The sequence below is a fragment of the Cladophialophora immunda genome (genome assembly GCF_000835495.1).
Source record: "Cladophialophora immunda strain CBS 83496 unplaced genomic scaffold supercont1.6, whole genome shotgun sequence".
Classification (NCBI taxonomy): domain Eukaryota; kingdom Fungi; phylum Ascomycota; class Eurotiomycetes; order Chaetothyriales; family Herpotrichiellaceae; genus Cladophialophora; species Cladophialophora immunda.
Window position 1 is genome coordinate 3,182,993 of NW_015622546.1, and position 24,941 is coordinate 3,207,933.

Below are 24,941 nucleotides of genomic sequence, written 5' to 3' on the forward strand. Positions count from 1 at the left end.
ACCAGGCAAAGACGGGCGGAAGCGCGGGGATGGAAACAAGCCGCGTCTTGGCGATCCACGCACAATGCCTCACTAGGCAGGAACTAGAAGTTAATCCCCGACACTGGGTGGCCGGTTGCCAGTTGCCAGTTGCCTGCTGCCCGCTGCCAACTTGCCACAAGGATACAGTAGTCCTCTTCCCCTACACCGTCCTTGATAGAGCGGCCCCTGGGGACATACTCGTACAAGTCAAACGCACCCATGTTTCCACGCCTCATGCCGGGTCGCGTGGGATGCGAAGCGGAAGCCGACGGGCACCACAGCCAACAGGGATCCGTCGTCGTCGTGCGGTGTCCGAGTCTCACGGCGATCCGTACCCACCGCGCCACCTCGTATCATGCATGGCTGCCCAAGGGAAACGTGGATCGTGCTTGATCGCTAAAGGGCTCTGAACAACGTCCCAAGAACCCGGACAGACGGTAAGGGAAAAAAGCTTGCTCTCCAGCCCGGCGGAGCCAAACATCGGCCCCTCCCTGTGCAAAGGTTGCAGCCAGTAATCCATGCACCGAGTTGGGGCCGAGCAAGACGCAACGAAAGGTGTCGTGATGGGTGCTCGGAACAAGAAACAGCACAGACCATGATCGATGAAAGGACAACGTTCTTTTTTTATGTCACGAACCCGGAGATTTTTCTCTTCCCCTATCCAACTCTTGGGTATAGTTCCAAAACCAGCCTTTCCCCGCAAATACACCATTGACATTCATTGCTCATACACTGCCCCTCGGACCAGACGGATTGGTGTCTAGGACACCTTGATCGCCCAGTCTGCCATCGCAGGCAGGCAACCACGTCGTAACTCTGTCCCCTAGAGGGCGGAGCCGAAGGCTCTGGAGTAATATTCGACCGTGAGGTGGCTAAGGTTAGTTGACAGCACACCGCCATACCACAACTGTGCCCAAGCTTGACTGCATCCGTGGGGTCCGGAACGACCCTTGTCCTGCAGAGTGAAGCACGGTGCAATGCTCTGCAGTACAGGAAGGTGATGTCGAGACACGCACTCGGCCTCGTGGCGGTCGATAGGACCTCGTGGAGACCGCCTGGGGAGAATCGCTTTTTAACTGTTCAAGCAATCAGAATGACTGGCACTCTCGCCTCTCTTCAACCATGACCGTACAGGCTCAACACTTGCTCTTCTTCTTTGGACGGCCTCCGTCCATATACCACGTAATGTCTCTGATAGGAATGCACTGACTTCGTGAGTGCTGCTTTGCGGACGTCGGCTAGATGCACCTCGATCTCGTCCCGGGACCACCTGAGGCCGTCGGCACCGAACAGCTTGTACGTAAAGCCTTGTAACCCAGCGAGCCAATTAGCAAGCCACCAGCCGCCAATGTTCTTGAGGCGTGGATCGCGGGGCCAGGGACCTAAAGGAATCTTGGAGATGTGCTCGTGAATGTCCACGTAGCCCGCTTCTTCCATCCAAGTCTTGATGTCGGCTGCAACTCGAACGGGTCGCGCGGGCTTGAGAGCTTTGGTGGCGGCATAGTCCAGATGCTCTTCCCAGGCCCTCATGGCCCAACCTTCGGGGATAGTGTTGTCGTCGGATACAGGCTGGGGATGGATTTCGTGACACTCCAACCATCCGGCCCCGGGACGAAGATATTTCCTGGACGTCCGGATCAAGTCTTCGTACGAGGTGAGGGATCCAGCCATGAACCGGACGTGGCAGTAATCGACACTTCCAGGTTCCCGGACCCAGTCCTCGTCGGCACAGTCTTGGATCTCAAAGTAGACGTTGGATGGGACGTCATCAGGCTGAACGGCTGAAAGGTCCACGCCTGTGATGGTGGCATTGGGGAGCGCGTTGGAGTCGGCAAGTTGAATCGGCCAAATCCCACTAGCATATAATCATTAGCAGAGCACAGAGGTGGGTCGAGCATGAATCCTATGCGGCACCGAGAAGAACTTACGTGCCCGTGCCTATATCCAACACCGTCAGGACAGAATCTGGGTCAAGAGGGGCAAAAAACAGGCGGCCATGGAGTCGATTGAGGATTTCGTGCTGCTCATCCAGTCGAACCTGTTCGTTTTCGTCGTTGGGGAATAGATATGCGCCTTCTTTATATCGGTGGTACCTTCGACCCCAATGGATCGGGTAGTCGGTGATACTGGCCGTCAAGGACCGGGTATCGTAGTGAGCACCGCCCTCGGAGGAATGCGTTGATTCTGAGTCTGGTACTAGAGGGGAATCCATGGTTTGAACGGGAGTAGTCGAGGGTACTGGGGTGGCCGAAGACGACATCTTGGAGCGAGGTACGAGCTGAAATGACCCTGCCAACCAGCCATAGGCCTCAAGGGAGGAGAACCTTAATGCACCTGACTTGGTGTCGTCAGAACCTGGCATACGATGATTCCCAAACTTTGTCGTGTTTGCGGCTGGATGGAAATAAGGTTGGCTCAGTCAGACAATTGGGAGAGCGAAGGGGGAGGGGGGGAGGTGGGTTTTCGGTCGAGGGTGGTAAGAGGGGACCTCGTATGCTTGGGGCGACAAGTGGCTGCAGGCGGACCCAAGAGGCCGGCAAAGGCTGATGCAGATGATGGAACCCGACAGCCAAGTGGCCACTTAGTCGAAGGATACCGTGCAGTAGGCTGGGCGGCAACAAGTTCCAAAGGGAAGCTTTTCGATGGGATGAACGTGGTGGAAGCCGGGGAGACGACGGCCTGGGCGGTTCGGTCGGAGAGATATTCGGCGGAAGGGCCTCAAGGCTTTCTTGAAGAGGTGGTTTGACCTGGAAGAAAAGGCTGTGAGAAGGCGGGGATCGAGCAGAAGAAGATTGAGAGTGAGAATGAGAATGAGAATGAGAGAAGTAGTTAGGAATGCAGTGGTTTTTGGTTGTGCGGTGCGGGCTGAATAATACTTGTCCAAGTCATCCACCACCACCACTGCCACACAGCCCAGCAGCCAGCAGCCAGCAGGTGTCGTTGTTGTTTTAGAAGTTCGAGTTGGATGTGGATGAGCACCCACGAGAGGGGAGGCCAGGAAAACCCGAAACTGAAGACCGACCAGACCAGACCATGAGTTCGAGTTCCACAACCTTGAGAGTCGAGGCCTGGCCTGTTGCTGGAAAGGTGTCGTGAGGCCGTGAGCCAGCCCGTGAGCCCGACACCCAAGGGAACGTGCAGCAGTATCCACCGACCGAGTGTTCAGTCGTGATGGAAGATCAAAGTGTGGAGATGGTACGAGAGCATGACAGTGACAAAGTGACAAGTGACTGGCCTGCAGATGGTGAGGGCGTCAAAAAGGCATCGAGGGGGAGAAGCCCGGCAAAGGATGATTTGCAGCGGCGCAGCACCGCACCAAAGTCACCAACCGACCAGCTAATCAGTAACAATACCCAGATACCCTAGGGCAGGTGCTTGGTATCCATTTACCACTCGAGGGCGGGGGAACGATTGACTTGACAGTGGTTATCAGTTGCGCAATGGCACCCACTAGCTCCGTCCCATGCTTAACCCCTCGCTCCCAAACCCACCCAAGATCCAGTGCCTAGTCCCCTGCTCCGGCCCCGGGGATACATACAAGGTATGCCGCACTGGGCACAGGGCATGGGCACTGGACACTGGGCAGTCTCCTAGAGAGTTCCACCAACGACAATCCCTACTGACCGGTGCTGGGTCTTTGGTGGTAGTACTAATTAAGTCTCAACTGCCCTGGTGGCCCCGGCCGCCCCCGCTTTCCACCTAACAGTTCATTTGCGTACCTAACTGATGCTCCTACATAATACCTAGACCTAGGTATGCACTTAGCCCTCCTTGCCTAAGCACCCCCCCGTGTCGCAGGTGTCACCAGACCCAGACTCATCATGCACAGGCACGTCGTGCGGACCATCTGCAGACCTCGGGACCCTCTGATTTAGCTACTGTATTATTGTTTCCATGGCCGACCCGAGTTTCTGGTTCAGGTGCAGACGGCCTGCAGGTGGTGCATGTGCCGCACATGCTGACAGGTTACACAATCGCCCCTCTGCTGTACACGGCGGCGTGTCTGGCCCAATTGCTTCATCAGTTCGCTTCTTGGGTGCCATCCATCTGGGCCTCTCCAGCAGTGCCGACTTTGTCTCCGTCCTTCACCGCCCTCGCTTCACCATCCGGTTGGCTCAGCCCAGCTTGCTTCCCAATTCCCTCGCCCTGGACACATCGCCGATGCCCGTTTTGGTGCCTGAACCATTCTCCTTGCCCTCGACTCTCGTCTATCATGTGCCGTTCACCCGCTCTCCAGGACGCTGGCATCCTCCCAGTGTTCGGAGCCGCTCACCAAAGCAGGCTTTGCACATCCCCCCACGCTTCCCGACGGCTTTGTTTACATTTTTCCCTAACCTCGCTTCCACTGGATTTCCGCAATGGTCGCATCCCGCGTGATCCCATATTGCGCTGTGAACCTCCCCGAGTCATTTACTCAGCAGGTCGCAAACCCCAATTCTCCGAGCCTGAATCAGTAGTTTCATGCACCTGGACGCTTTCGTCGGGCTTGCACGACGCGGCCCAGTATCGCAGAGTTGTCCCTTCCGTGTGCCCTGGTCCTCCCTCCTCACTTGCAGCGCTTTTCCACAATGCTGGCCCCATGTTCTTCATACTCCTTCTTGGATATCCACATCTGATGGAATGTGCCTAGACTGGCCACGATGCTGCCTCCAATCCAGCTTCCAAACTTGCGTTCCACCGGCATTCCCGAGGCTTGAATTCGCACTCGCGTACTGGGATATTGCTTGGTCAACTCCTGCTGGATCCGGTCTGGTAACCCCCGGATGAGCGATCCTGCTCCCGTCAGGACCACATTGCCAAGCAAAAACGGTCGGATGTCCACGTCCACCTGGTTAAGGCTGGCCTTGACCAGCCCTGTCACTGTGCCCTGCGCGTCGGGGGCTGGGTACAGTTGAGCTTCCTCGGACTCGGACGGGGGTGCATAGTAGCACTGCGGGTCGAATATTGACTCCACCAGTCTGAATCGTTCAGACGAAAATGTCTGGTTATACCCGTCGGGGAACTCAAAGGGATGCGCGTATTGTTGCTCCCGCGCTATCATTTCGCCCTGTCCTCGAAATGGCGTGTTGGGATTCGTCCATGCCTGCAGCGCGATCTCCTTGAATTCGAGAACGACCTTCTCTTCCTGATAGCGTCGGAACGATGGTCGTGGCGGTTGGAACCCTTCTGGGAATTGCTTCAACACCGCATTGGCCGGCTGGCCAGCATCCACAGGCTGTTTCGACTGAACAAGATAATGGGGCGTGATGGTTATCGGGTCTGGCTCGTTGGCTTCGAGCATGTTGCGCACCTGCGACGATAGGAAGTTTCCTCCGATGTTCGACCGCATGATACCCTTCTTCAAAATCATGCCATCATGCACCGGCGTGACTGAAACCTGGGACGCGCCAAAATCCAGCACCAGCGCAGTGGGCCTACCCGCGGCAAACGCGCCCATCACACCAGCCCTTCCAAGGTAGAATGCTGGCGCTGACCAGGACTCCAGCGCAATCTCCACGCACTTTTCTCGCGCCTTTGTAGGATTCCACGAAGGTTCGGTCATGAAGAGGGGGTGATCTTCCAGGCACCGCTCCGTGTCGACCGCATCTGCCATTGCCTTCTGGAGGTCTGGTACCGCCGTCGGGTCATTGAGCCAATCTTGGAGTGCCCGGTTCGGTCGCACGCCCGTCAGTTTGTGCGCGAACGAAAACTTCCACAGCGCCTCGGCTGCATCCCAGTCTTCCACAATGCCGTCTCTTCCCATGGGATTTTTGATCTCGACATCTTCACGCGGCAAATCGATTGCGTGGTCCCCAAAATATCGGGTTGAACCGGTCGAGGCGTAGAACGTAGGGACAATCGACTTGGGAGTATCTTCGCCCGCAAAGCCGGCGCGCACGCTGGAGTAGCCTGGGTCGAGCACCAAGGCAGCGACTTCATCTGTTCAGTTCCCCCAGGATTAGCAAGCAGACTAAGGAGGCATCAACGACGACATATTTGGGTCCCAAAAGGGACGTCCGATTCGTACCTCCAGCGTACTCTGCGGCTTTGGGCTCGTCTCGCGACGTCAAGGTAGTTGCCATTGTAGCCAGGTTTGATGCACGAGACGAAACGGATTCAGATGCGTGTCATCGAGTCGCCCAAATGCGTGTTTGCCTTGCCCCTCCAGACGGAATAGCTCTAGCTTGATCTCAAATGAGGTGCCGTCCCAAATAATTGGGAAGCCCTTTTGCGACGCGCCGCGAAAAGTGCCAAGGACGCTTTGCGGAAGCGGAAAAACGAGACGCCGCCCTCCCCTCTTCCCTCGCAGCCTTGCGCTGGGCTTGTCCAAGACCAAAGTCAATACTACTTGTCCATCGCAAGCTACAGGACTTAAATCACCCAGTTGATAGATGGAAAGACTTATAATGGGATAACGTGGCTCAGGGATTTCTACGTCTGGGCTCATAAAGTATCACGAGTTTCTGTGCTAAGATGGACATCGAGATTCCCCCGCCGCTGTCCGCTCACACTTATATCTGCATTGCACAGCAACCAAGCGTGAATATTGAAGAGGTTGGCGTGTGCACTCCACTCAACCAGGTGTTGATGTGTTCTCAATAGAAGGGGCTTTCAACCCGTGAGAAGCCCACATTAGCAGAAGTCACAGCTTTAGTTGACGATAGTCGCAAATACGTGATTCTTTGCGGCAGGAAGGGGTGGCGATGTGGAAAGGGAGAGCACTGAAACCAGAGCAGAAGTCGACGTATTCGGCAGATAAGACAAGAACTCCTACCTCGGTCATTATCAAGCTGGGATCCTAGCTCTCTTATGTCGCCGGCTGGTAGCTTGGAACCATCTTAAAAGAGATCTTGTCAGCAGTTTCGCAAAAGAGCTGGCAGACCAACGGCCTCAGCTGCCTGGGAAAACATCCAATTGGTGGCCCCCATGGGCATGCCGAATGACGATCAGCACAAACAGTGATTAGTTGAGCGAAAGATAAGGGATGATACACAATAAAACTGCACTCACACTTGTTCAAAAGGCAATTTGCAATGGCTTACCTGGATAATTCAATTTTCCCACCCCCTCCAAAGGCAACGGAAGAGCGACTTACCTCAGTCGATGTTCAATTTGGAGGCGATCCAACAACTTTATACCACGGCGCCCTTACCTAGAATCCCTTGCCACTGTTATGGTGCGTCTGTCATTTCCGCGTCGTCGGGCTGATGGGACTTGGCCACATATTCAAAATGTTTGTACCAAAACACTTTCCATAACTGATATGCCCAACGCCTGTGTTTGGAATCGGAAGAAAAGGCATGGGCAATACTAGGCCCGTTCGTGGCGTTCTGATTGGGGTGCAGCGACGACTTCAAGCGTATGACATGTTCCTCGTAGTGTTTAGCTGGACCGCTTTCGAAAACGTTGCTCCAGAGGACCAGATGCTCCTCTAGGATATCGATTGTCCAGAGTTCTTGTGGCCCTTCTTCTCGAGTCAGCGACCACCTGAGGAAGTCGGACATTGGGCTTCCCATGCGATCCAAAGCCCAACAGACGAGATGTGATTCCGAAGGTGGATTGCGACATTCCGCCAGGCGATCACGGTGGGCGCTAAGACACCCGATAAGTATGGCAAACTGAGTGCGAACAGCATGTTCGGGAGTGCAAAAATCGACAAACGCTTCCCAATCCCCGGTGGGATCAAAAAAGGCCTGTTCGGTGCCATGGTCCAAGACTTCTCCAGGTTCCATCATGCTACTGCAATAGAAATGGTCGTATGCACGGGTCTTTTCCAGCAAAGCAAACTGAACGATTGCTTGATTGAAGTTAGCGTGGACACTGTCTGTCTTTTTGCAGGAAAACCCGCAGTCGTGACCGCAGTTATGGCATCTAAATGTCGAATCGAAGCTTTGGTACATTCTTCTTAAGGCTGTATTTCAAAACTTTGTGGGAATGAGGACTGAAGGCGACCAGTAAATGATTATTCGTGTGAGCGTCTATAGGATGCTGTTCATAGACCGATTGATGGCGAGAGAAGTACAAACCATGGAATCAAAAGGCTGTCGATGGTCGGGGCAGTTTTATAAAGTTCGTTCTTTGAAGTATTGACCTTAGATTGTCGTCGAATGGGCTTTGTTTTATTAGCTCTTGTTGTCACAATGGTCGCAGTACAAGTCGGTGTCTGAAGGGTATTGTCATTGAAAGCCTGTTCCTTTATACACAACAGTCTTTGTGACGGTTGAGAACTCACCAACCTACGAGTAGACCGACCCTTGGTGATTTGGCCTCCAGAATGTGATCGGCCTAGAGAACGCTGCAAACCGGTCCTTTCTCTTTGGTGGAGCAGGGACTTCCACTTCATATCTTGCCCTCTTCAGCCAGCCTCCGGACTCGATTCAGCAACGCGGTGCCCTGGCGCCCGAGCTTTATTTTTCCGTCTTTACCGGGTCTTCTAGCCTTTGCCATGGCTTTGTTCTCCTTCTCACGAGCCTCTCTAGCTTTCCTTTTCGCTTCAAGTGCTGCTTTGTGTTCAGCTGCAAGGTTTATTTCTTTCTTGTACCGTGATTGTTTCGGAGGGCGTTTTCTCGATTGATTGTCGAAGTGGCTATTCTGTTTTCGAGCATCGTCCTGGTCGAGTTGCATTTGTCTGTCGCGCGCCTCTGGTCTTTCGAGCATTGCTTGTCGGTCCGGATGTAACTCAAGGCTTACGGGAGCATTTTCGGGAGGGAGGTCATTCGGGCCGCTCTCAGTGTTTTGTGCAATTCGTGCAGCCTCCTCTTGTGCCTTGACTTTGGCATAAGCCCTTTTCACCTTTGCTTTTTGGATGAGGTCGTTTTTGATTTTTTGTGCTAGCAAATGTCAGTTCAGGAGCACACTATACTGGGCGAGAGCATTACTCTTCCGCCGATATGTGCCATCAGGAAGATTCGCTGGTCCAACAGAGAATCCCTTGCGTTTCTTCTTGTCTGGCTGCTTTGCACCAGCAGATGAATCATCTCTGGCTCGCTTGACACTCATCGCGTTTGGTCAATCCTGGGTCCTTCAGAGCCAAAAGAACATATCAAGTTTGTGGCTAAGAAATATTGGCAGGAGGCGTTTTGCAGTTTGGTCGTGACTTGTAGAAAAATAAATTGGAGTGATGGTACATATGGGTTGGCTAGTTGTGGAGTCGGTGGTGCCTCGCAGTAATAAGTTCTCCAAGATCATGAGGGGTATTACTCTTGACGCACTCCGTACAACAACCTCTCACGTCGTCGCCTGACTAGTAAGTAGCAGAATGTCCAAGGTTGCAGCGCGATAGCACTTATACATGACTGATTTTCTTGGAAACGATGAATATTTCATCCCACTCATATACGCGATCAAGCGATCCTTCCACACTGACCGGTTTGCACGTAACCCAGATCTGTTCTCACTGTGATATCCGTTTTGCTCTATTTCTGCCACTGCAAGCCTATGAACAACTGGTACACACTCCAGAGCATCGACCGATGTAATTCACCAAAATATACGGTACAAGTCGCTGGAAAGTCAAGACCAGGTCAGACGATCTTGACCTCCATCCGGCGTGCTGCTTGAAACCACGAAGCGAGACAGAACGAAACTCCAAGACGAGTGTATGTTGCTTCGCCCGGAACCGCTTGGAGCACGAGGCATGTTCCCTGCCCACTGTTGATTCGAGGGTGCCATCTTTCAACTGCAATGCACACTGCCTGCTTGCCGTTGGCCGCTGCAGGCACGTCTAGTTGAAATGGCTGTCTTTCAGTACTGTGAGAAATAGGACTACCGCTGTGGGCACGTTCGGGATTTTCGACATTGCCAGTGGCTGCGTGGTTCTCGCCTGAGTCCATGAAGTTGTGAACAAGACTCATGAAACAGTCGCGTGTTTGATGGTGTCCAGAACCTTCTTGTTGAAGAGTAACGGAAACCGCGGGTCCTGCAAGGATCAGAAAAGCCGCATCTACGGCTCCAAAGGGATCCTCGAGGCTAGTCGGAATGGTTTGAACATCCAACACTTCTGCAACGACCTCGTTCTCAGGGTGCCAGTTGATGTGAGCTTCCATTCGAGCACGTACAGCGATCCACGACCACGACGGACCACAGTATTTCTCAGGACGATAGGTCTGGGTCTCTCCAGGGGGCGCTCGAACAGCTCGCCATAGCAGCCCTGATGGGAATTCATACCTCCATAGCCCGGCGCAATAGTTGCCCAGATCAGTCGAGGCAACCAGTCCAGCAAAAGCGGACAGGGCTGGCAGCCTATCCCTCTCGTTGTGTAGTGCGCATGCAGAGTATGGCTCCACCACAGAATACCACAGCTCAACCTGGGACGTTGGAGTTACAACGCGACTGAGAGATTTCAGAGTTTTGGTCTTGAACGTCCCTGATTGTCTTTGAGGTTTGATATACTTGCACTCACAATCAAGATTTTCTCCACACTCAAAAAAAATCTCCTCGGCTGAAAAATGCACTACTCTTTTTCCAAGGAGTCGCTCTTGAAAGCACCAGGCTCGTTCGAACAGTGGCGTTGTGTTGAAACAATAGGGGTCACTTGTCAAGAAAGCATCGTGTGAAATGGCCTCATTTACATGAAGGTAAGACCTCTTGCGTGGATGAGTGTCATGGATGGTTATTCTTTGCGCCCCTCGTCGATCGTGGAAGAGGCCCGCATCCCCAGTGCTCCCTCTGGTCGCAGCAATGACAACGTGTGCCTGGCTGTAGACCAAAGCCATGCGCGCCGCCTCTCGCGCAAAGTCTGCTGGATCGTCCTGCACGATGCAGAGCGAGTCGATCCAGACATATTTCAGCCCAAGCCGACGAACGACTGCGATGGTATCGCGAAATGTTGGTGTCAGATCCTCCCATTCGATCCTTTCCAGGTGTCGTTGTAATGTGTCAATCTTTGTCTTTGGGACTGCCTTGAGTCGATCTCTTTTGTCGCCCCAGCAATGGCTAAGTGCCGCAAATTGCGTGTCATTGCTCGTGATTTCTGAACCGATGGCAAGCCTAATACTTTCAGTCTGGTCGTCAGGACTCACATCTACCAGCCGCGTAGGGAGTCCTCTCTCAGTCATAACAAGTCCACACCCGTGCTCCCGCATGCACTCATCAATCCAGTGTTTGATCTTGTCAAAACAGAGATTATCGTCGGACCTTATTGGCGGTAGTGTCCGACAGAAAAGGCGATGATCCGTGGTATAACCTGCCGACAGGTAAGTGTCCATCGCAGAGGAGACGAAAATTCCCCACCTTCGTCCGCATACAGCTCGAGATCAATGCTCCCATATTCCTGGCGTAGCTGAGCCAAATTTGGTTCCAAAGTTGGAATCGAGCCGTCAAGGAGCCATCTGACTCGAATCCTAGAAAAATCGCCTTGATACTCGAGAAAACCACTGTTTCTTATGTGCACCTGAATTCGCCCAGGATCGATCCCAGTAAACCTCGTTTGGAACAGGGCGATACTCTGCACAATGAAACAACATCTTCCACACCCGGCCGTTGCAGTCCTCTGAAAATCAGAGAGTGTCGGCCAAAATGTGTGTACCCTCCTGTGGGCTAGCACGTCCGTACACGAGCAAACTCCACGAAACATGATGCGATACCGGAATCCATCCCAAATATCCCGGCACCTAACATAGGTCTTGGATGCTCTCTCCGCCGCCCATGCAGCAGAGTCCTCGAACCGAGAGCTATCATTGAATTGCTTCCAGCCTCTGACGCGGTTCACGTAACCGAGGAAATTCTCATTTTTCTTTGGTAATAGGCGTGTATCTCTTTTCCTGAAGCTGTTCCATTCGTCGGCAGTGATCTGCACCACCCTGGGTTTAAGACCATCGAGGCCGGGAGAGTTTGTGGTATACATATCAGAGCTCCTGGTCGTCATCGTGACCCCAAACAGAGGAACGGGCTAGAGCCTGCTTGCTGAAGGCTGTCGTATTGCGGATGTTCTAGAGAGGCATTGAATGGAATGGAGGCATATTTTAGTACCCTGTATCTCTAGGTCTGCTCTTTTGTGAGGGAAATCTATGGCGCCTGCACCTTTGTTTGCTAGTATCGGACAACTTCTTGGTGCTCGAAATTCTGGCGGCTCTTATGATGGTCAAGAACTTGGAATGTGTCATGTTTGCGGTGTCTGCGGTTGCCTTGCTGGACTGTACGAGGTACATTAGTATGCAAGGTGCTTTTGTGACCGCTCAGCCCCCTTTGTCCCAGATGACACTGACATTCCTCCATTCAAGTCGAGGAGACGTGCAGCTCGACGAGTCGTGGAATTCAGTTAGATACCTTCCCGTTACAAGGTGATTTTGGGGACTGAGGTCTGGGTGGGCTCTTACCCGGGCGTCGCGCAAAGCGGGTGAGGTGTGGGTGATCAGCAAGCGGTCTTCGCTCGCCCTCTAGGTTCAATCCGTATGACAATTCTGGTGTGTCTAGGTAGTCGGGGAATGGCGGGGTGGAGTTGACGGTTGAGCGCAGCAGCCAGCACAAAGGCGGGCGTGGGCGGGCCTTCTCCCCTTGGCGCCCATTGTTGGCGCATCCTAGGTGTGCTGGTGTGTCAAGGGTGTGACCGGATGACTCAATCACTCCACCACCTGCGGGCTGTTCTTGTACCTCTCATCCGGGCACCAGGCACTGGCTCTTCAAACCACTCTCTTCTGACCTCGTACCTGCATTCAACTCTCCTCTGTTGCTGCTTCTGCTTGACTATTTGACACTGGAACTGCAGTCTCTCATTTCCTCCCACCTGTCTGTATCGAAATCACCTCTAGAGAGTCTCCCACTCCTGCGTTCCCACCGCCCCGTCCACCGCCGGTAAACTCCTCAACGGATCAACTATGCAACAATAGCTTGAGCTATCTCGTCTCTCCTGGCCTCTCTGGTCCGGCCGTGATGTTTTCCACCTGTCAAACCATTCCACTTGGGGCTCATTTTGGCAGCCTATCACTTTTGGTGCCTGTGGTAAAGCGTCTGTGGTCTGCGGGGGGAGAGCATGCCCTTCGTCTGGGGTCGTGAACGATTTCCAGAGCCTCCAGCCAAAAGACGGAAAGTGTATTCGGATATGGCCCGGTACAGTGCACCACAGTATGAGGACAACGACGAGGAACAATTTCCATTTGAGGATGCACCAAGTTCGGAAGGATATATTGCCTCCAAACGAGAGGAGCACGGGGAGAAGCATGAGATATCAATCCGGACAAGTGATAGAGAAGAGCTGATCCAGTGCATTAAACGGGGCCAGCGGACGACATGGGTTCCCAAACCTGGACTGGAGGCTATATGTGCCGAAGTCAACGCCGACCAGGACGCTTCTTCACCGCCTACCTTGCTCTCGCAAAGGTCTGATATTCAACCTGAGCAAAGCACAAGGACTCGCGTGGGGAAGGAGGACACAGGGATAAGGCCCCCTCCACTCTCCGCAGCCGATGCTTTACGCCGTTCAATGTCGCCCTTGCAAACGGGCGAATTTCTTGGTGACCTCTGGGAGAGGACAACGCGGATTCCCCAGGAATCTGCACCTCTTTCCACACCCAGGAAGCAGGATGTTCGACACGAGTACGGTGACTCTCCTCCATTCTGGCAGACTGAAACTTCTCCAACATTGAGTCTCAAGTCGCATCAGGGTTCTCCTTCGGACATCCTCAGAAGGTCGCGTGCCCCCTCTCTCGGAAGCAGCTTGTCTTCAAGTTTCGTCATGAGAATCCCCACGAGTCCCCTCGTTCACGCGACGAACAATCCTACACTGGATTTCTCGCCGAGGGATCCACAGAAGGCTGAAATGGGAAAATCAGCAAGAAGGAGAACAATGCCTCCCAACGCCTTCGAATCTTTGCACATCTCACCCGTGGACGCTGCCACGCCGAACTTCAGCCGGCCATTACCATACGTCCAGTCGCAACACCGTGATGGTCCCTCGTTTCCCCATGGACACCGACCACGTCGTTCGTTAAGCTCTTTCACATATCAAGCTGCTATAGTTCCACAGGTCCCTCCCTGGCTGAAACAACGTCGACCTTCGCTGGCAGCTGACGGATCTCCGCGCCATCGGGCATCGATGGTCGGCTCTTTCGAGGAGTCGATTCTTCGAGGTAGGATGTCTACCCCGCCGTCGAAGCCTCTTGACTTTGTGGCACAAATTGGAGTTATGGGAAAAGGTAACTGCCCGGCCAGCCTGAAATGTCCGGCCCACGTAACTGTACCGTTTCCGGCGGTCTTTTATAACTATCCTTCGGCGAGTGCGTCCAGATCAATCTCAGACGATAATCCTAGTCCTTACGTTGGCAATATCGACCTGGAACATAATTTGAAAACACCGCAAGAACCACGCCGTCGCACGCGACGGTCTGAAGCTAACCTTGATCCCGAAGCATTGGCAGCCGAAATCACAAAGCCGGAAAATACGGCTATTGGCAGAGCTTTAGCTAAGGAAGCACGGGAAAAGAAGGAAAATACTACAGCATCGTCCAAAGTTCCTCCTGGTGGAGCATACCGCGTGCCGCAAAAAGGGCAACTGCAACTGATTATAAAGAATCCCAACAAGACCGCAGTCAAACTATTCTTGGTCCCATACGATCTGGAAGGCATGCTTCCTGGCACCAAGACATTCGTTCGACAGCGGAGTTACTCATCTGGTCCGATTCTCGAAACTGGAATCTTGGAGAAACAAGCTGCCTGGGCAGATCGAGACCCTTTGAGCACAAAGGACATCCTTCGCTATCTCATCCACCTCAAATTTTGCTGTACGGCAAAGGGTCGTTTCTATCTCTACGACAATATTCGCGTGGTCTTTGCCAACCGCGTGCCAGACGACAAGGAGAAGCTACGGAACGAAGTTCAGCTGCCGGAGCCTAGATACACTGCCTATAAACCGGCAGTGGGGCAGCATTCGCGAAGCCCGAGCGTGGCAGAAGAGAAACTCCCTGATCGATCGCAAGCTCGAGCTGCTCTTGATTTTGACAAGTTGGACGATGTCGTGCGTTCAGGCAGCAGAGACAACCATTTCATGCAAACGGAAAGCTCACCTCCTACCCCATTCGACCTTCCGGCAACCTCGACTTTCGACCATGACTCGACTGGGGTGGGGCACGACGAGGGATCTGGACTTGAGCGCACACTTTCTCCCACTCCTGGCTTTCTGCCTTCAACGTCGTCGCGAAGTTCGCCAGTGCCATGGCCGACTTCCAATGGTTCTTCCATAGCACAAGGCTTCACTTCCACTCCAGTCGAGGCTGGACATGGATTACTGTCGCGCAAGCTCAAGGAATTCAACGGGACAGTTGCGGGGCAAAGGGAGTAGCGCCCGATAGACGGCGCTTATCAGCAGAATGACGGAGTTCTGGGCGTCACAATCGGAACTGGGACTGAAATAATTGGAGATACCCCCCTGTTTCTACTACAAGGACTCGTAGAGAGGAGTACTGGCCAAAGGTCCGGAGACATACTCATACACAATTTCAAGGCATATTCTTTTCTCCTGGTAGCCTGATGCCTCACCCGAGTAATCATCCACCAAAGCCACAGCGGAATAGGTCATGGGGCCGACGAGGCAGGCTTCCACCCCCTGTGCTCCGTACCCCGTACATGTGCATCGAGCAGCTGATTGTGGCTGCTCCCCCTTGGGTAGGGCAACTGGCCTTGATTTTTTTCTAAGGGTGCGCGTGGGGGCGGAGCAAAGCATCATGCGTCCGCCGCACCAACGCTCCCCATTCGTCATCTTCCTTATGCACAGCCTAGGGACATGCAGCCACTGACAACCGCAGCTACGCCGGTCAAGCTCTTCCCATCTGGTTGCTTGTGGCATAGTTATGTGAGCTTACGGGGGCATCTCATGGGCCGGGCCCTAAGTTCCTGTCCTTTCAGAAGGGGTAAACTGTTCCACCTGGCCCTGCGAGTTGCTTCCTTGGACCCCTCCGTGTGTGCGGATGTGCGTGTCTGTGTGGAAGAACTGGAAGTTGTGCGGCGAACGGCTAGATTCCCGCCAGTGCCAGTGGTCCAACTAACCTGCCTGCGACGCACAGTCCACTCAAGTTACGACTTTCAACCGCAACTACTCTCCATCATTCCAACTTCACCTTCAACTCCAGCGAAACGCCGATAGCAATCCCTTCCTTTCCTTGACGCTATCTCTCCGAGCTTCCACCTCTCCCTGCCCAGACCTCCCTCTGTGTTCCATAGCCTTCTCGATGCAACAACCATAGCTCCTCCTTCCCGTCCCACTCCCTTCCGAACGTCGATGACCTGGGGAGTCGTCCCAAGCCGAAGATGCACAAGATCAGCAACTTCACTGGCCAGGCCCGTCATGGCTGGGAACGGATGACTCCTGCAGCGTTTGGCATGTCCAGATTCCACCAGGACCTGTCAACGCCGCAACCACTGAGACGTCCACAAGGCTCACCAGGAATTGTATCCCAACCGGCATCCGAGGCCACATCCGTCAACCTGTCCTTCAACGTACCCTTCGCCTCGAACCTTGCCGGCCCCAGTCCCGACGAGATCCTTCACTCGAGCCCTGGTGCTTTTCAACGATGGACGTTCCCAGCAGGTACCCCCGAAGGCACACCTATCCACAAACTGCCTGTCCATGTGCAAAACGAGGAGAGGCTACGCTCTTTGTGTGCATACATCAGTGACCAGAGTGGTGGCCACATCCAAGCGACTGTCACGTCGTCGGAGCCCAAGGCTGGTCCGGCCCTACACCGAAAATCCCAAGGCCTGGTGACAAACGTCTGCATATCAGGGGACGGGGACTTGGTCTACAAGATGAGATCGAAAATACTGAATGAGACACCAATCCTGATGGTATGAAGCATTCAAGCCCCCTCCATCCCACCGGTCTGGGTTGTTGCTGACAGGTGAAAGCGCTCTGCAATTGTGGACATCGACCCGGCATTGATCTTGGACGGTGCAGAGACCGGAATCCGCTCCAGTGTCCTTAGCCACATTGACCTTTGTGCCAAATATACCGGAACCGATATTTTCCTCCTCAAGCCTCGTAACGCCGAGTCGTCTGCTGCCAGTGCCTCTTACGGCAACGGTGTTGACAGCGGCCTGGATCAGCGGTATCGAGTAAACATCTTTGGGGATATGGAAAGTGTGGAACATGCAAAGACCCGGGCATTGATGATGATTGACCAGATAGTAAATCCTCCAGAGTCGCCGCCCGCATTGGATCGCAACTGACACATGGACAGCTCAAGCATAAGATTGACGTGATCAAACTCGAAGTATCGATGCACACTTTGGTTTCGGGCCGAACTGGCAAGAACATCAAGATGATTGAGTCGGCCACCAAGACTGCTATCTACTTCCCCCCTCCATTTCCCGGAGTGTTCGGTTACGTACCACCTCACGCCACGCGTCGAGCTGCGGACGAAGTTTTCATTACAGGAGAAACACAGGAACGTATCAACCAGGCGAAGCAGAAGCTGAAAGAGCTGGTCATGGGCATCAAACTCTACTCCAAAGACGCCGTTGTGTCTGCAAGCAAAATCGACAACATCCTCCTCGACCGCCTGGACAAGGTCCGGAAAATCATGGAGACGAACGGTTCTCACGTTCTTTTTCCACAGCTTGGCAGCCAACGTGGGCTCGTCCGAGTCCAGGGGACTGAAGTTCTCCATGTCGAGAGAACGGTGAAGGAGATCATGGCTCTTGTATATCGCCCGCCTCTCTAGATTGTGTCTGGCACGAGTGACTGACCATCGTTGAACAGGCTGGCCAGTTCTTCAGTGCTTCATGGTGGATCATGATGCCTGATCCTTCGCAAGGTCCCACTCTGCGAGCTCCGTCCCCCGAGGACATCCGAATCATGCTGAGCGACATTTGCACAAACTCTGGCGCCGATATCAGTTTCGAAAAATTCACCTTCACCATCAACGGCTCTGACGATGCGGTCAAGGCTGCAATGATGGTTATTAACCAGATCCCTTTCGTGAAGAGAACTCCATATCAGATGCGGGTCAAGATCGAGTTGGCAAACGAGCACAAAGAGTTCGTAAGTGGCAAGAAGAACGGCAAGATCAATAAGATTATGGGGCAGAGTACGAACCCTGGACCAAAGCCGAGTTTGACCCAAGTTAACTGTCTCCGCAGGCAATGTCCAAATCATCTTTGATGGTTTCAACGAGTACAATTTCTATATTGACGTGGTTGGAACTCAGTACGAGGCGACCAAGAATGGTTTGGATCTTGTGGAACAAGAGATGCCGGCGTCAATTTCGTTCCATGTTCCTGACCAATACCACAAACGCATCATTGGCATTGGTGGTCAACACATCCAACGCATCATGAAGAAGTATTCCGTTTTCGTGAAATTCTCCAATGCCATGGACCGCGGAGGAGTGGGTAAGGATGATGATGACATCAAAGTTGACAATGTCATCTGCCGCACACCAGCACGCAATGCGCAGAGTTTGGACTTGGTAAAACAGGAGATTATGGACATGGTGGAGAAAGCAGTAAGCGATGATGATTCCCTGAGTGATGCGTCCATGTCCTTATCAGATGATTAAATTTAGGACGCCGAGTTCGTCTCCGAGACCGTGGTGATCAATAGACTCTACCATCGCGAACTGATTGCCAGGCTGCCTGAGATTGAGGAGCTGGAGAAGAAATGGAACTGCAAGATTGACTTTCCCAACACCGAACAAGCCAGTGATGTGGTCACCATATCCGGTCCAGAATATCAAGTTCCACAAGCCGTCGACGCGTTTCTAGGAATGGTTCCAGAAAGCCACGAGATTGCTTTCCAGAAGTCGGACGAGCTGGATGCCTTTTTCAGCAGCGCGGAATTCTACAACGATCTTCGTCAGAAGTTCCGGAACCAGTACGAAGTAGACGTGCACGCGAACCCCGAGTTTAGCAGTCTACCGAAGTCAGCTACGGCGTCTGTGGAGCGCATTGTTGGACCCTCTGAAGGACGACTGGTTCTCACATACACGCGGAACAATGCCGGCGGCCTCAAAGACGCCATCGACTACCTCATTTCGCAGCTTGTGCCACACGGACTGGATGCTACCACTGTCAAGGGGGCAATTCCTCGCCCAAAATCCGACTCCTTTGAGGACTCGCTGCCTTTCTTCGAATCCAAGCTCTTGCAAAATGCGCCATCCCTCCACTCCACAGATTCACCAACCCGATCGAGCTTCGCTGATGGAGAGAACACATCGGTGTCTGAGCGAGCCTCTCTGTTTGACCGCCTCCGCAAGCCCGGCAGCATCTCGTCTTTTTCGTCATTCATGAGCCGCAAAAACCAGAACAATTCTCCAGGGACGTTCTTCAAGCATGCATCTTCTAACGCGAGCAAGGCATCTCTGATCTCCATGGAGAGTCGGGAGAGCGGATACAGAAACTTTTGGAACGACAGTGGCGTCAATCTCCCCGAGGAAGAAGTTTCCAATTCTTCAATGAGTGGTGGCTGGCCATCACGTTTTCGAGAAGACAAATTCCCCTTCGGCACGGGTGGCAGCATCTCCGGAGATCGAACTCCCAAGCATGAGCCTCGTGCAAGCTTCGACTCGGGCAGGCCACCAACATCACATTCTTTTTCTTCATACCCGGCACCGATTGGGCCACATCATCACAATCAGATCCTGGGCAGTTCGAACGGACCTGCCAGCAATTTGAATCTTCCTTTACGCTAGGCTTTGGAGAAGTCTGAGTTGATCAGAAAAAGTGAATGACCAATGATACCCCGACATCGATATGCAGTTATGATTATCTGCCATTATGTCTAGCGAGATACCCTTTGATGCTACAACGAAAAAGTCAAGAAGAGAAGGAGGAGGGCGCTGACAGTTTTGGATTTACCGCTTGTTATGGAACCCAAGCAATGAGTTGCACTTACGTTGTTTGCCTGAGGTCGGGCTTACCAAAAGACGATTTCCTTTACTTCCATGTCTGACAGACGCTCGTTAGGTCTCTGGTTTTCCAAGATACCCTACACGATTCACATGCGTGGGTGGTGGTTGCAAATTGTCCTGATTGAAGTCATGCAGACAAATTGCCGCTGCCGCTTGGAGTGGTGAAGTCGAAAAAAAAAAGAGATATACCCCAGAAAGCTATCTAGAGTAAAATGCATATCCACATGAACGGAGGCTTGTGATTGATGATAGATGTATGTATGTTACATTTGCACGAGCGAGACTGGGTCGTCGAGGCAGCCCCTTACATTAGTACTTGCAGGAGTATTTCTAGGGCCAGTCACGTGAACGCAATCAAGGCGGCGAGGCGGCTCCCCAACTGTTTCCGTGCGGCGCGACCCTTGCGGGCTTCCAAGTCGCGTCAAACCACTTTTGCTCACGCTTCCCAGTTTGTGTTGCAGGCAAACATTGACGTTGTTGTTGCATCCTCTATTCCCCCTCAACCGGCTCAAACTGGTGGACATCATCGTTTTCATGTCTCTCGTCGGCATTGGCTCCCTGTCATGCAACTCTCCGGCGATCAACTAGCTGCCAAAAATGGCAGATCTCAATGTCAAGGTTGGGCAAAGAGTAGAGACTCAGGACGGCAAGCAAGGCACCGTTCGTTACATTGGGCACATACATGTTGCCTCGGGAGAATGGCTGGGTCTCGAACTGGCCGATGACACAGGCAAGAATGATGGTTCCGTCAAAGGGGAGCGATACTTCAACTGCGCTCCGGGCCATGGCATCTTCGTCCGCAAGGAGTCGGCTGTGAGAATACTCAGTCAACCAGGTCCCGGTGCAAAGCCCAACGGAACATCGGCTTCCAATGGACCCGCACCAAAGCCGAGACCCTCCAGCATAGTTGCTGCAGACGTTGCTAGAAAGAGACAGAGTCTGATGAGCGCCGGTTCCAGTACGACTACAGGTTCAAGGTCTATGAGGATATCTGTGAGCCAACCCCCAAATGCTTGCGTTTTCCGGCTAACTTATTGTTGCCAGTCTCCAATCAAGTCCCCTACGAAGCCTGCCCCGTCTTCCGCTAGTTCATCCACCTCTACTCCGAGAACAGGTACTCCAGCGACCACTGCACGAACCTCTGATTCGAGTACAAAATCGAGGCTCAGTTTGGCTGGGAAATCTACAATGCCCCCACCCGCTTCAGCACACAGGCCGAGCGCCTCAGCGAGTAGGCAGTCAATAGGTGGTCCTGTCAAACCCCCGGCGACGAGGCCTTCTTCAATACAACCACGCCCTTCCATGGCCGCTTCCAGGCTGTCTATGACCCCCAAAGCTCCACCTCGGGCTGAGAAGAGCGAGCCCCTTGTCGACAGTGTTGATGTGAAACAACCACCCCCGGTCGTGGAAGAACGACCGACCCCGACCCCTTCCCCAGACGCAGAAGAACCCGAGCCTCAGGAGCCATCAGTTATTGAAGCGAGAGTTTCAGCCACTGCCACTCCACGTTCGCAACCGCCGGCCGGTCCAAGGAATGGGTTTAGTTCTGCTGCCGAAGACAGATCCCGACAAGCACAGGTCATCAAAGCGTTAGAGACGAAAGTTCGGGCACTCCAGAAGCAAAGGCAGGAGGATCAAGCTCAAATACAAAACGTGCAAGACCTTCAAAACCAAGCGACCCGCTACGAAGGAATCATCCAAACTTTGCAGAAAAAACTCAAGACCAACCAACAAGAGATTCAAGAACTGAAAGCCAAGTATGAGGACGCAGAATCTCGTGCTACTCAGGTACCAGACCGTAGTGCCGAACACGACTCAGAACTAGAGCTCGCGACACTTGACAAAGAGATGGCTGAAGAGCGTGCCGACATGTTTGAGAGTGAACTGGAGGCCCTGAAGCTCAAGCATGAGGAGTTGGAGCTGGAAGCTGAAATTCTGAGAGAAGAGAACCGGGAGTTGGCGTCAATCATGAGTCCTGAAGAGAAGGCAAGCGCCGGCTGGCTTCAGATGGAACGTGAGACGGAGAGGTTGCGTCAGGCACTAGTCATGCTCAGGGACGTGACGCAGCAGAACGAGGGTGATTTGAAGAACGAGATCAAGGAGCTCCATGAAACCATTGATGAGCTCGAGCATACAGCTTCGAAGTATGAGGAGGTTGCAGCGAAGCTCAGCAGGTCGGAGGAGACCAATCAGCACCTCAGAGAACAGCTAGAGGCTGCGGAGGCGAACGATGAAATCTTGGATACTCTGGGCCAAGAGCGTGACCAGAACCGAAACATGATTGAGCAGTTGAAGAGGCAGGTGCAGGATCTCGAGGAACACATCCAAGTCGCAGATGAGCTCGAGGCATTCCATGTCGAAGAGGAAAAGCGGCTACATTACCAATTGGACGAAAGCGAGGCGATGCTGCACGACAGACATCGACATGCTGCCGAGCAGGAAAAGACGATTGAAGACCTCGAATACACACTGACCAAATTCCGTGATGTCGTGCAGGGCCTCCAGGGGGACATTGACGAACTCCGACGCTCACGCGAGATTAGCGAACTCGAGGCGAGTGAGATGAGTAGCAAGTCCCGAGCGATGATGGATCTCAACCTGAAGTTACAGAACTCGGCGGCCAAAACTCAACTGAAGGCCATCGACCTCGAGCTTGGGAAGATGCGCGCTGAGCAGGCTAGTTTACATCTCGAAATCGTGCAGCACTTCGTTCCAGATACATTTGATGTCGACAAGAAACCTATCCTGGCTCTTTTATGTTTCAAAAGAATCCGGTCGAAGGCACAACTGTGCAAAGTCATACTGGCGGAGCGAATGCGCGACAGAGCTGAGTTGCATGAGAGTCCTATGGCAGTATTTGCTGTCATGGAAAGGATGAATTTCATTGCGAATCTCTGTGGACGATTTGTGGAACACCTATCTACATGCTCAACGGACGAGTTCATGAGATATGCTGGTGCCCCGTTCGAGCTGGAGCCTGTGGAACAGGCAATGACCAGCTGGGTGGAGGCCTTGCGCCGCGATGAACTCGGCCATGAAGGATCCGATTATCTCCAACGCATGGCTGACATTCTAGTCGATATGTCTGAGAAGTTTATTCCGGATACTCGCGAAACTAAAGCCATGGAGATGAACTCATCCATCTCGATGGTTGAGAACTACGCAGATAACATTGCCAGCCAAGCACAGATTTTGGGCAAAGCAGTACTAGCCAAGTTAGGAACACCGAAAGACGACGACGAAGACTCGATACTCTTCGAAAAGAAAATGGATCAGCTTGGTATCAAGGCCCGAACGATCAAATATGTTGCTGGCAAGGTGATACATGCAGTGAGCGATCTCTCGGCACGCTCAATGTGCCTGGGCGAGGCCATGTGGAATAAATTCACCGAAGCTGAATTGTGCGCCGAAGCACTGTCGCACTTGACTCAAAGAATCGGAGAGTCGGTTTTCGAGGAGCTTAACAAGATGGAGATGGATGAAGCACTTTCATATTCAAGGATTGTCGAGCTTATGACCGCGGTCGCATCTGGCGAGCAACAACGGAGTGAGCCACAAGGACCTACTTCAGATGACGTCTTCGAGATATTGTTGAAGCAATTGCAGGTCCTGCAAGGAAAGATTGACGACCTGAATGCGAAGTCGGGCGATATAAGTTGCGCCATCGAGTTCGAGAAATTTCCCGCGCCATGGACTGCTCGTGCCCGTGAAGTCAAGGCACAAAAGGCTCTGTCGCAAGATCTGCAGGACGAAATGTCTCGGTTGAAGCTGAAAATCCAAGAACAGACCATCAGGATCAGCGAAAAGGACAAAGAACTCGAGGAACAACAAGTCAAGGTCGAACTACTGGAATCGAGAGCCAAGGACACAAAGGCTAAGGATGACGGCGTGAAAGAGATGAAAGAAGAAATCACCAGGCTTCGCGCAGAGAATTTGGCGGCTGTTGAAAACGTCCAGCGGCTCGAGACAGAATACCAGGCCCTCCTCGAGTCTCAAGAGAGTCAAAAGATGGAACTGGAGGCAATCAAACACAAGAGAATGGCAGACGGACAAGGTCTACCACTTGGGCCTGCGGATGAATCGGCGTCGTTGCGCCTTAAGGCTGAGGTAGATCAGCTCAAGCTGGAGATCATCGGTCTGCAGGCAGCGGTACGCTTCCTGAAGTCCGAGAATCGGCAACTTAGGGTACCCGTTGGCGATATTGCGCAAAGAGCTGTCGAACATGAATGGCTTGGTCTCAACCATCTCAAGGCAACATCGACCAGAGACGCCAACACTCAACAATTGCGGACTGGATCGAAGGAAGTGTTTGCAAGTTTGATGGACATGGCAAAGACGGCGAAGCCTGTCAAACTCAAGCGCACAGCTGTTGCTAGTCAAGATGCGACTGCGAAGATGTCGTACTGGCGAGCACAAACAGACACCACATTGTATCAAGTGCTCCAGCGGAAAGAGGAGCTGGAGCGATGGAATGAGATGAAGGACGACTTGATTAAGAGAGCGAGGATCGTGGCTCGCTCGAAACATGTCCTCAACTCGAAAGCGCCAACGCAGAAATACCACTCAGCTCCCAAGGTTGGCGCCTTCAAGGTGGCTGATATGGAAGATGGCAACCTGGAATTCGGCATTCGAGTTGATGGAGTCTGTATAGTATGACAAGGAAGTCTGTTCTAGTGACTGGGGGTATCCAGGAGCATGTAGCCCCTTTGTGAATGTAATTTACGAGACTGCTGCTAGTCTCTCGAGGATATCATTAAGTCGATACGCCGTACGGTGCGGTATACGCGCGCCCATCAAAGGCTCTTCTTCAAGACCGTCTGCGACTCCGAAAATGGCAATGGTCACGAGCGAGGCTGAGATTTGAGGGCCAGCGCCTTTTCTGGAATCGGAGGGCGAGACGCGCAACGTCCGGCTCCAAGGACCGATAGAGCCTGATCAGGCACCAAGTTACCAAGACGAGGCTAAGCAACGTCTATGACGACGATCTTCGAGGACCCCATAACGGGAAGGCAATACGGAAACAATGCGGCTTGATTTGATTTACGGCCTTTAGTAACAGGGGATGGCGACAAGTACAGACCGGTTGTTCTGAGGCTGGGGCTT

The 24,941-nt window shown here is 53.0% G+C and overlaps 8 protein-coding genes across 11 annotated transcripts; 3 read left to right on the forward strand and 5 right to left on the reverse strand.

Annotated features, from left to right (window-relative positions):
* Nucleotides 1-595: 595 nt before the first annotated feature.
* On the reverse strand, nt 596-3,302 carry PV07_10572. 4 transcript variants are annotated; one of them, XM_016397911.1, is made up of 3 exons: nt 2,898-3,302; nt 1,950-2,768; nt 596-1,876 (listed from the first exon to the last, which is right to left on the reverse strand). In XM_016397911.1, the coding sequence occupies exons 2-3, from the start codon at nt 2,381-2,383 to the stop codon at nt 1,138-1,140; spliced, it is 1,173 nt and encodes a 390-aa protein (XP_016245102.1). In that variant the 5' UTR covers nt 2,384-2,768; nt 2,898-3,302; the 3' UTR covers nt 596-1,137. The 4 variants fall into 4 exon arrangements, with proteins under 4 accessions (XP_016245102.1, XP_016245104.1, XP_016245103.1 ...); XM_016397913.1 differs by having other exon boundaries at nt 596-1,097; nt 1,169-1,876; nt 1,950-3,302; XM_016397912.1 differs by having other exon boundaries at nt 596-1,097; nt 1,154-1,876; nt 1,950-3,302.
* A 405-nt stretch (nt 3,303-3,707) lies between these two features.
* PV07_10573 (uncharacterized protein) lies at nt 3,708-6,185 on the reverse strand. Its single transcript, XM_016397914.1, has 2 exons — nt 6,029-6,185; nt 3,708-5,940 (listed from the first exon to the last, which is right to left on the reverse strand). Exons 1-2 carry the CDS (start codon nt 6,081-6,083, stop codon nt 4,568-4,570), a joined length of 1,428 nt encoding a protein of 475 aa, XP_016245105.1. The 5' UTR covers nt 6,084-6,185; the 3' UTR covers nt 3,708-4,567.
* A 987-nt stretch (nt 6,186-7,172) lies between these two features.
* On the reverse strand, nt 7,173-7,733 carry PV07_10574 (uncharacterized protein; the record flags this gene model as incomplete). The annotated part of the gene is made up of 1 exon (XM_016397915.1): nt 7,173-7,733. The coding sequence occupies one exon, from the start codon at nt 7,731-7,733 to the stop codon at nt 7,173-7,175; it is 561 nt and encodes a 186-aa protein (XP_016245106.1).
* Nucleotides 7,734-7,953: 220 nt separating this feature from the next.
* Nucleotides 7,954-9,119, reverse strand: PV07_10575 (uncharacterized protein). Its single transcript, XM_016397916.1, has 2 exons — nt 8,880-9,119; nt 7,954-8,831 (listed from the first exon to the last, which is right to left on the reverse strand). The coding sequence occupies exons 1-2, from the start codon at nt 8,998-9,000 to the stop codon at nt 8,341-8,343; spliced, it is 612 nt and encodes a 203-aa protein (XP_016245107.1). The 5' UTR covers nt 9,001-9,119; the 3' UTR covers nt 7,954-8,340.
* Nucleotides 9,120-9,327: 208 nt separating this feature from the next.
* On the reverse strand, nt 9,328-11,641 carry PV07_10576 (uncharacterized protein). Its single transcript, XM_016397917.1, has 2 exons — nt 11,233-11,641; nt 9,328-11,185 (listed from the first exon to the last, which is right to left on the reverse strand). Exons 1-2 carry the CDS (start codon nt 11,573-11,575, stop codon nt 9,525-9,527), a joined length of 2,004 nt encoding a protein of 667 aa, XP_016245108.1. The 5' UTR covers nt 11,576-11,641; the 3' UTR covers nt 9,328-9,524.
* Nucleotides 11,642-12,607: 966 nt separating this feature from the next.
* On the forward strand, nt 12,608-15,452 carry PV07_10577 (uncharacterized protein). The gene has a single exon (XM_016397918.1). It carries the CDS (start codon nt 12,971-12,973, stop codon nt 15,272-15,274), a length of 2,304 nt encoding a protein of 767 aa, XP_016245109.1. The 5' UTR covers nt 12,608-12,970; the 3' UTR covers nt 15,275-15,452.
* A 441-nt stretch (nt 15,453-15,893) lies between these two features.
* Nucleotides 15,894-20,172, forward strand: PV07_10578 (uncharacterized protein). Its single transcript, XM_016397919.1, has 6 exons — nt 15,894-16,776; nt 16,837-17,115; nt 17,169-17,630; nt 17,690-18,017; nt 18,070-18,434; nt 18,495-20,172. The coding sequence occupies exons 1-6, from the start codon at nt 16,240-16,242 to the stop codon at nt 19,617-19,619; spliced, it is 3,096 nt and encodes a 1,031-aa protein (XP_016245110.1). The 5' UTR covers nt 15,894-16,239; the 3' UTR covers nt 19,620-20,172.
* A 92-nt stretch (nt 20,173-20,264) lies between these two features.
* PV07_10579 (uncharacterized protein) lies at nt 20,265-24,601 on the forward strand. Its single transcript, XM_016397920.1, has 2 exons — nt 20,265-20,831; nt 20,883-24,601. The coding sequence occupies exons 1-2, from the start codon at nt 20,436-20,438 to the stop codon at nt 24,492-24,494; spliced, it is 4,008 nt and encodes a 1,335-aa protein (XP_016245111.1). The 5' UTR covers nt 20,265-20,435; the 3' UTR covers nt 24,495-24,601.
* The last annotated feature ends 340 nt before the right edge of the window (nt 24,602-24,941 follow it).